At 31.3% G+C, this 9,851-nt stretch overlaps 1 protein-coding gene across 1 annotated transcript; it reads left to right on the top strand.

Annotated features, from left to right (window-relative positions):
• Positions 1 to 465: 465 nt before the first annotated feature.
• Positions 466 to 5,570, top strand: LOC102593107 (heterogeneous nuclear ribonucleoprotein 1-like). The gene is made up of 5 exons (XM_006344820.2): positions 466 to 621; positions 993 to 1,120; positions 1,232 to 1,458; positions 1,840 to 3,028; positions 4,954 to 5,570. The coding sequence occupies exons 3-5, from the start codon at positions 1,234 to 1,236 to the stop codon at positions 4,965 to 4,967; spliced, it is 1,428 nt and encodes a 475-aa protein (XP_006344882.1). The 5' UTR covers positions 466 to 621; positions 993 to 1,120; positions 1,232 to 1,233; the 3' UTR covers positions 4,968 to 5,570.
• Positions 5,571 to 9,851: the final 4,281 nt, after the last annotated feature.

Raw genomic sequence — 9,851 nt, 5'->3', positions numbered from 1 at the left:
AGAAAAACAACTCCAATTTTCACTTTGTAAACAAATATTACTTTTATCAAATTTCACAATGAAACATGAGCAACCATCCATTTAATTCAAGACCACACCAATATATAGAGTGAAATCCCATAAACAAGGTCTAGGGAAAGTAAAACGTAACAGATCTTACCACTATCTCGTAGAAGTAGAAAAACTATTTTTAAAAAACACTCGACTCAAGTGCAACAAATCCATATACAAAGAATAAGAAGACAATGAAAATTTAATTCAATACAATTTACTTTCTCAAACACCGTATCAAATCAAAATCAGACAAAAAAAAATTAAAACTGAACTAGAGTACTAAGAAAAAATGAAATAGATATGATAGTACAATGTATTGTAGGCCTTTGGTTTAACCAAAAGGTAGTAGTGGTCGTGTACCATGTTGTGCACTCCAAATATTCTTGTATATAATAATTTTTTCTAACCCAAATTATTAGTTCTACATTGTCATTTCCATTTCCATATTATAAAAACTATATAGTAAAACAACAGAAAAAAAAATTGGCTTTGGAATAACCAAAGATCAATGAAAAGAAATGAGGATGATAACCACATCCTCTGTTTTCATTTTCTTATAGATCTCTGGTTTGTACCAATTTCTCTTTAATCTTTTTCATTATTCGCAAATGTTGCATTTTCATTTCATCTTTATGCTTCATTCATACGCTTTTTTTTTTTTTTTTTTTTTTTTTTTTGAATTTACATGAAAGTGTTTGATTGGACATAAAATTTAAGAGAAAAATAAATAAAATTTAAAATTTATAATCTAAAATAAACTAGAGCTATAGAAAGTTTGATGGTTATAATATATTAATGAAGTATTTTGTGTGATAAAAGTTCAGTTAAAAGACTTACTACTAATATTAATTGCTAGTATACTTGTAAGAAAGACCTAATCTTTTTTTTTTTTTTTTTTTAGTTTTTATGAGTTTCTGATCTGAATTGTGGATTTTCAGAGATTGTGGATTGAGTTTTGATTGATGGTATAAAGATCTGATGTTGTTAGATTGAATCCAAAACTTTCATTTTGCTGTTTAATCAGTATTTTGAAAACTGGGGTCTGCCTGATTTTCTTCATAAAAAGGTTTGTTGATTAGTTTTTTTATTATCCAAATCTGGATCTGTATGATTAGTATTGATGATGGGTTTTTGTTATTTATAGTGATTTTTGTATTTGTTGTGATCTGGATTGCAGAAATGATGGAGACGGATCTCGGTAAGCTATTTATAGGTGGGATATCTTGGGACACAGATGAAGAACGTCTTAAAGAATATTTCACTTCGTATGGAGAAGTGGTTGAAGCTGTGATCATGAGAGATCGCAATACTGGTCGTGCTCGTGGTTTTGGTTTTGTTGTCTTTGCCAATCCTGCTGTTGCTGAAAGAGTTGTTAATGAGAAGCACATCATCGATGGGAGGACGGTCAGTTATTTTCTTTTTTTTCCCCAGTATTTCGTGTTTGATTAGAATACAGCAGCAGCAATTACGTGTTTAGTTTGGTCGGTTATATGAATTCTCACTATCGATTTCATTAATATTCAATAATTCGGAGTTCTCTAATGCTAGAGGTTTATAATGTATCATCATGAAACTCAACTAGTTGGTATATTGCCTATGTGAATCTTTTGCTTCAATTCAGCAAGTTTTCTGTTCATAATTTACTACACATAACTGATGGGAAAATGACGGAAATGTTTTTGAAAAGTTTCGGTTGAAGATTAATCCGTGCTGGATTGTGCTGATTAGGATAGATGAATAATCATTTTTGTATATCCAAGTTCTTCATTGGCATCCAATTTTCAGGTTGAGGCAAAGAAGGCTGTTCCGAGGGATGACCAACAAATAATAAATAGAAACAATAGCAGCATTCAAGGATCTCCAGGTCCTGGACGCACAAAAAAGATATTTGTAGGAGGTTTAGCATCTACTGTTACTGAGAGTGACTTCAAGACATACTTTGATCAGTTTGGTACAATTACAGATGTTGTAGTGATGTATGACCACAACACTCAGAGGCCAAGAGGCTTTGGATTTATAACTTATGATTCAGAGGATGCAGTGGATAGGGCATTGTATAAGACGTTTCATGATCTAAATGGTAAAATGATTGAGGTGAAGCGCGCTGTTCCTAAAGATCTGTCTCCGGGGCCCAACAGGAGCCCTTTCACTGGATTCAACTATGGACTTGGTAGAGTAAATAACTTTCTCAACAACTATGCTCAAGGGTATAGTTTAGGTTCGGTTGGAGGATATGGGGTCAGGATGGATGGTAGATTTAGTCCAGTTTCCAGCGGACGTACAAGTTTCTCTCAGTTTTCTTCTCCTGCTTATGGAATGGGTGTCAATTTGGACCCAGCTTTGAGCCCCGCCTTTGCAGGAGCTTCCAATTTTAGCAACAATCTTGGTTATGGGCGGGTTCTGAACCCATATTTCACTGGCAACTCAAGCAGATACACTACGCCCATTGGATATAACACAGGCAGCAATAGAGGTGATTCTTTGCTTAGCTCACCAACCAGGAATGTATGGGGAAATGGTGGTCTTAACAGTTCTCCAGGTCCTGGTAGCTCCGGTTCATTTTTGGGATCCGGAACTGGTGGTTATGGGGTCTTTGGGAATAATGGTGCCAATTGGGGCTCGTCGGCTGTTTCTGCTCCAGTTGGTAGTGCTTCTGGATATGGTGGTCGGAATGTTGGGTTCAGGAGTGGGGGAAACGGTTATGGGCTGGGATCTGGAGGACTTGCAAGAAGCAATGCAGCAGGTGGTGTCCCAACTTCATTTGCTGCATCAGGTGGTGCTTATGAGGGGTCTTATGGAGATGTATATCGCAGTGGCTCCATGTATGGTGATTCAACATGGCAAGCTGTGTCTTCTGATATGGAGGGCTCTAATACATTTGGATATGGACTTGAAAATCCAGCAGATGATTCAGCTAAAGACTCTGAGAATTATATTGGAAATTATAGTATTGCAAATAGACAATCAAATAGAGGTATGAATACTCTTCCAATTGCATATGCTGTATAATTTGGATATTTTTCTTCTGTTACTTCAAAACTGGGCTTCATATTGTGCATTTCTTGGTATTCTACTTTTCCTGTTGATGAAGTTTTCTTGATTCTTGACACATATCTGTCATATTACCAATATTGGTCAAGTAGATAATAACCGGCTTTTCCCCTTTTGGATTTAGAATGCTTCTTTTTATAGGAACTTGGTTTTTCATTTGCAAGAGGATACCTTACTTTTGTGATTAGTAGACTCTTAACTTGAAAGATCATTAAAAGATATTTGCAAAATGGCGCTTGAAGATTTGATCTCAATTTAGGTAGTATTTGCTCCAAGTTTAAATTTAAGTTGACATTCTATAAATTATTGTAACTTCTTTTTCCGAAATAACAGAAGTGGTTGAAACACCCTTATTATGCCTCATATGAAACTTAAAAACCTTATTAGAGAAAAACTTGAGGATACCTTTACTGGCCTTTTGCTCCTAGGCAAAATAGGACACACTGTTCAAGCAATTGTAGTTGAAATATTTGTAGAACTGTGGGCATGCAGCTTTTCCTAAAGTCCTTGGGAAATCTTGCATTTGATTTTTCTTTTCCAAAGTCTGCAATATGTGCCTAAAAGTGAAACTTCCTTCTCTCTCTTAACAAAAGACAAAAACAAATAGGCTTTACCAATTAAGTTCTTGGAAAATGTTCTTAAATTTAAGATTGTAGCCATACCTTTTACTTAAAAAGTTTCTTTGAGTTACATAAGCATTAGTTAATTACTTCAGTAAACCAGATGGTTTTTATGAGTTTTCATAAGATAGTAAAGCCTTGCTGTTACAGGAATGAGGGTGAAGGAATTAGGGATTTGTGTACGGCCGCCCCTAATGGTGTGGGAGTAGGGCCTGGGGTGAAATATTTTTCCTCCTGATAGTTAATGCATGAGCTAATCATGTACCTTATAAGGTTTGACAACTTCCAAAAGAGCTGTCCTATTGTTTTAATGTCATACAATATTGGATGTTAAATTTTCAAATTAAGGTTCCTTGATTTAGCATGAGATAGTACCGAGGGGAATAAGAATGGTGGTTAGATGGGAGATGAATTAGGCTCTTCCTCCCTTTGTCCATTCACTGCCATAGCTGCTTGAGCCGTACTATGGCCTTATGATTGTGACTTTTCTTAGCTAAATTTTGTGTCTTTTGTAATTGAAATCATTTCCATGCTAAAAAGTAAAGGGAAAATAAATATTAGTGGCTTCGATGAGCTAGAGTGCCTAAAGAGAGGCTGAATGTGTGGGACTTCTCCTCCTCGGCCCCTGCTTCCCCCGAAAAAATAGTTCAAAATTTTTATTTCCTACATTCCCTAGGGTCCTGCAGATCTACAGGAGGTCAATATTCAGGGGCTGAAGGAGGATTATCGCTTGCTGAGCTCTGGTTTTTCGGCCTGATGAATGATGAATTTGTAGTGGACATATAAAAGGACCTTGGTATACCCCAATAGTTTCTAGTTCAATCTGTCTGAAAATCTTTTGGACCATTACTTTGTGTTTGCTTTAAAAGAATAACAATCACACCTTTTGGACCCAGGAGAAAGAACTCTGATGATTTAAGTTGTAGGCTCCTGTAACAGTTTAATACCAAAGGATGCCCTTATTCAAATGTGTGGAGTAGACAGACCTGGTTAATTAGATGCAGGTGTTCCTAGTATACGATGAGCTCCTTCACTAAAATATTGTCATGTATAAATGATGTTATTTTACTTTCGTCAAACTTGCTATTGAGTAAATGCAGAATGTTGCCTTTTGTTTATTATCTTTCTCCGAGTTTTACCTGGTTTCTTGAATCAATGTTATATATTACTCTGTGGAAAGTTGTCCAGATACTGAGATTGCTCAATCTTCTGTTCATGAATTTTCCAGGAATCGCAGCATAGGAGATCTGAAGATTCTTCGAAGTGCCTTAAGAAAATTAAGTGGGCTGTGAATGTTAATCCATATTCCACTTAATATGCATTTCAGCTATAGCTGATCATATTGAGCTAACGAGGGGCCTGTCTGGAAAAAGTATACATATTGAGAAGAGACAAAGCAGTTTTTAAAGGGGTTTTGTGTTATAAATTGAGGTTTCAATTTTTCGAATTTAGGCTCGTGTATCAGCATTTAATCAAGATGTATATCCTATTATACTTGACACCGTCCACTACAGTTGATGTGTGTTGTTCATCCTCAACAAAGCGGAGTATCAATTGGACTATGTCAAGAGGTAGAGTTTTTTTTGAACTTTTTTGTCCAGTTTAGTGACTGGCAAAGCTGCTGTTGTTTGTTCTTGTAGTTCTTTTATCAGGTATTTGTTTTTTTTCTGAGACTGTATTCGACATCTTTTTTATATACTAGTGTGTAACAACAGGGATACCAACCAAAAATAAGTACTGAATTTTCTGATTTATTCTCCTTGCAGATTTGTATAAGCTCTAAGTTTTAATCTTTATATTGTGTAAGCAACTATGTTGCAGTTGAAATAGATTTTTCATTTTCTATCTTTATTATGGTTTTATAGCTCATACATTTTGCTTTAGCTTACTTTTAATTTCAAATATAATATTTGAGAATTGTATTAAAATTGTTTTAGATTGTTACAAATAGTTTAGATTCTATTATTTATTGTTTGTAAAGAAAAATACTTCTCTAATTTATGAAGTTATCTCTTTTTTCTTCTTCTTTGGTATGCATGAAGGTTAGGTTAGGTTAGTTTATTTTTCTTTCTTTATTGTTTTAGTTAATTGCTGGTTTAGTTTTATGGTCTTTCAAAATTAATATATTGTTTTGTTATCAACTAATTATAAGAGTAGACATAATAATTTGAAGTCTGATATTTAGAAAGTTAAATTTTGGTATATGTGTAAGCATGCGACTTATATAATACTCCCTCCGTCTAACTATTGGTCTAACAATAGTTGGCCACTATATTATTTTGGAATGTCCAACAATATTTGTCAATTTTATGAAATTAATGGATAATTTTACACTTAGTTCCTAATTTACTCTTATCATTAACTATAACTATTTTTCTATTACATTTTTCAAGACATTGTATTTATTATATTCGAATGGTGATACAGTAAAATTATCTTTTTGTTTATAGTTTCTTAAAAAATGTGCAAAGTCAATAGTGAACAAATATTATTGGACAGAGGGAGTACAAAATAATGTTGTTTAATTTATCTAATTTACTATTTTAAAAAACGTGATTTTTCAACGAATTCACCCATTGATATTTGGGACTTTTGATGAAAAGTTTGTTGAAAATGTATTTGGCGGGCCAGTTTTTGATGAAATTCATGATATATATGGAATTTATATTTATTTTTAGAAATAATGACACCTTTAATACAACATTTTTCAGGGATATTACGGGAAAAGTATAGTAATTTCTAGTTCTACCGTCAACTACCATTGTAAGGTTTAATATTTATTTGACCATACTCGAAGAAAATCCTATGTCCGTCACTAATTGCCATGAATGTTTTCAATATTCTTATTTGGTAGGATCATGAGTGTAATTTTTATTTCTTATATTCTAGTTAGATAATAACCTTTTCAATTCAAATATATGCATGTAAGTATTACTGAAAGACAAGGTTGAGTTAAATTCTAGAAATTAAATAATCAGAATAACTACAATGTGAAATGTCGAGCAACAATTATTGTGAAGAACAATAATAAGCATGAGAGACACCAGAGCTTCCACATTACCTAGTGTCACAATATCCTCGGGCAGTGGCACAACTAGAAATTTCACGAAGAGTGTCCAAGTATTATACAAATAAACTTTTGTTTGGACAAATGGGTGAACCATATTTTTTTAAAATTAAACAATATATTATTGTAATTGACTTTTCTAATATATGGATTTAACAAAATTATAAAATCAAAATGCATAATATTTAGCTCTAATGAATTCATATCTAATTTAGTATGAAGTGAACAGATGGAATAAGAAAAGAAGAATGATAGCGAGAAGAGAGTTTAGCCTAGAAAGAAATCACTTTTAGGCTTAAACATTTCATCGACTCCTAGCAACAACAATGATAACAATGAGACATGAAGAAAGGAGAGCAACATCAGAAGATGATTTTTGCAAAACAATCCTTGTCAATATTTTTGCTTTCCATTTTAGGTATAAATTTTAAGTTTTATTTAAATAGTTAATGTAATGTAAAGAAAATCCAAAAGATAAATCAGGTGAGAATTCAATTGGCTATTGTTACTTTTATTCCTTTTAGAGATTATTAAGAGAAATCAAATCTCTTCGCGACTTTCTAATTGAATTAAAAAAAAAAGACATTTTAAAATAAAAAACAGTTTAAAAGTAACAAAAACAAGTAAAATAGTTGTAGCAATCAAGAGTTGATCTTGCGCACATGGACAACTTAACTCTAATTTTAGGCATTGGACCACTGAACTAAGTCACCAGCTTATTTTTAGGGTGTCCAAAATTATATTTATCCACATATTAAGTAGCATTTACCTATATACACAATATAATTTTCATCGAAAGATGTCCAATTGGACACCCTCGACACACTGTAGCTATCCTCAAAAATATGAACTATATATTTGACTTTGACAGGACGAAGAAGGAGATGCAGGAAGAAGAAAAAAGATTTTAAGGGTAGAAAGGCTTCAAAAGTTGGTTTTTTTCAAGCTGGTGTTGTTTTATCATATTTTTAGTAACTAAAAACATCATTAACCAATCTAATTATATGAAAGTTGTCATAATGCAAGTTGTTACGCAGCCCCACTTAACTTGTCTTCAATTACCTTGCGACTTCACATGAATTTGTTAGGCTTACTTGTGACTAGTTACTATATATAATAAGTACTCCATCTGTTTGATGAGTTACCTGTTTTGAATTTGCACAAAGTTTTTAAAAAAATAGATTTTTGAATTTTGTAGTATAAAATTAAAGATTTGCCAAATGTACCAAAATGATTTTTAATCTTGTGGTTTTTTAGATTTTGTTTGACATTATTGCTAAAAATTGCTTAGTTCTAGAAGTATTTTACAAAAATAAATAAAATGTTTTTGACAAATTCATTTGAAAAGTGCTTTTGATAAGCAATTTGTGTTTGACTATCTTTTAAAAAAATGTGTTTTTGAGAGTCAAATTACAAAAAATGGCAAGTATCAATGTACTTTTAAGATTATTTTGTAGAGAGAAACTATTTTAAATATCTAATACATAACTTTAATTAAGAATTTAATTAAATTAAAATGTACATATTCATTAATCAATATTATACATAGATAAATAAATAAATAAAATATTAATATAATGTTAACATGATGAGTTAAATATAATTAAAAATATCAAACAAAATAAATTTAAATACTATTATTACCTATTTCTAATAATACGTAAAATAATATATAAAATATAAATAATAATATATAAACATAAATAAAATAAAATTTTTATCATATAAAAATAAAAAATAAAATTCTTGCATGAAACTTAACAAAACTTATAAAATATGTTAATTAATTAATAAGAGATATATTGGTAAAATGTAAATATGTAAGGGAAATTTTAATCTTCAAAAGAATAATTTCGCTATTTTAAAAAAACAATTTTTTAGTTTCTTCCCAATAGTAGAAAAACTTCTTCTGAAACATCTTTTATGTATTTGAATATTTAATCTTCAAAAGTTTTCAAAACATCGTCATAATTCTTGTATTTTCGATATAAACTTTTGTTAACTCAAATTATCAAATTTGCACATTCTTGTCAACTTAAATATAGACCTTATTTTTATCCTTAAAATAATATAGACGTACTTGTCCATAAAATGAAAATTATGAATGAAAATTGTGGAATTTTGGATGGGTGGTTTGAGTTCTGCTGAAAGGAAAAAAATGGATTCCAATAACTAAAATTCATTCACCACCCTTTATTTTTTGACCTAATCAAAACTTATATAGGAAATAATTATACAATGGGCTCAGATTGTGGGTTTGAGACTATGATCCAATATTGTTGGTTAAATAAAATATTTGTGTATATAATTATTATATGTATTTAACTGTATTTCTAGACTGTGCTAAAACCCCAAAATGAATTAATAAAAGTAATAAATAAAATGAATATTCATAAATGTAACGAATAAAATTAATATTAAAAAATGTAATTAACGTAATCAATGACGTGTAATAAAAAATTACTTTAATTTTTCATAAATATTTAATGAACAAACATATCACATCACTATTTTTGTGGTATCAGAGCATAGTTAAAATTGCTTTAATTTTGCTCTGATACCATAAATAAAGTGATGTGACATATTTGTTTATTTATAATTCATTTTAAATAGAATAATTGTTTGAACTTTTACCATTTACGCTGCAACAACATTCGTTTAGTGAAACGACCTAAAAAATGTCTGAAAATGTGCTTCGAAAACACCTATAATTGTAATTTTCATATATCTCAAAATCCGTGCATGATTTCGGAAATTCGACTTCATATTCTTATTCATGGGGTCAAATTGAGTGGGAAATGGGTCTAACCCGAATTTTAGAGCAACCGTATCAAAATTCGAAAATCGCAAAAAATGCGATTTGTAGGATCAACTTTAAAGGGGCATATCTCTTAGCACACAAGGAACTGGAAGGGCCACAATCTATTAAATTAAAGCTCTTTGAGTTAGCTTTCCAACGCACTTGATTTCACCTCATTTCGAGTTAGAATGAGGGAGTTATGACAATTTTCGTAAAACTTATCTGTGCAGATTTGCAATTTCCAGTGAGCTATTTTTTT

The sequence above is a fragment of the Solanum tuberosum genome, unplaced genomic scaffold, assembly GCF_000226075.1.
Source record: "Solanum tuberosum cultivar DM 1-3 516 R44 unplaced genomic scaffold, SolTub_3.0 scf00056, whole genome shotgun sequence".
Classification (NCBI taxonomy): domain Eukaryota; kingdom Viridiplantae; phylum Streptophyta; class Magnoliopsida; order Solanales; family Solanaceae; genus Solanum; species Solanum tuberosum.
The sequence above is the reverse complement of the archived record's forward strand: the minus strand, read 5'-3'. Positions and strand labels throughout refer to the sequence as shown.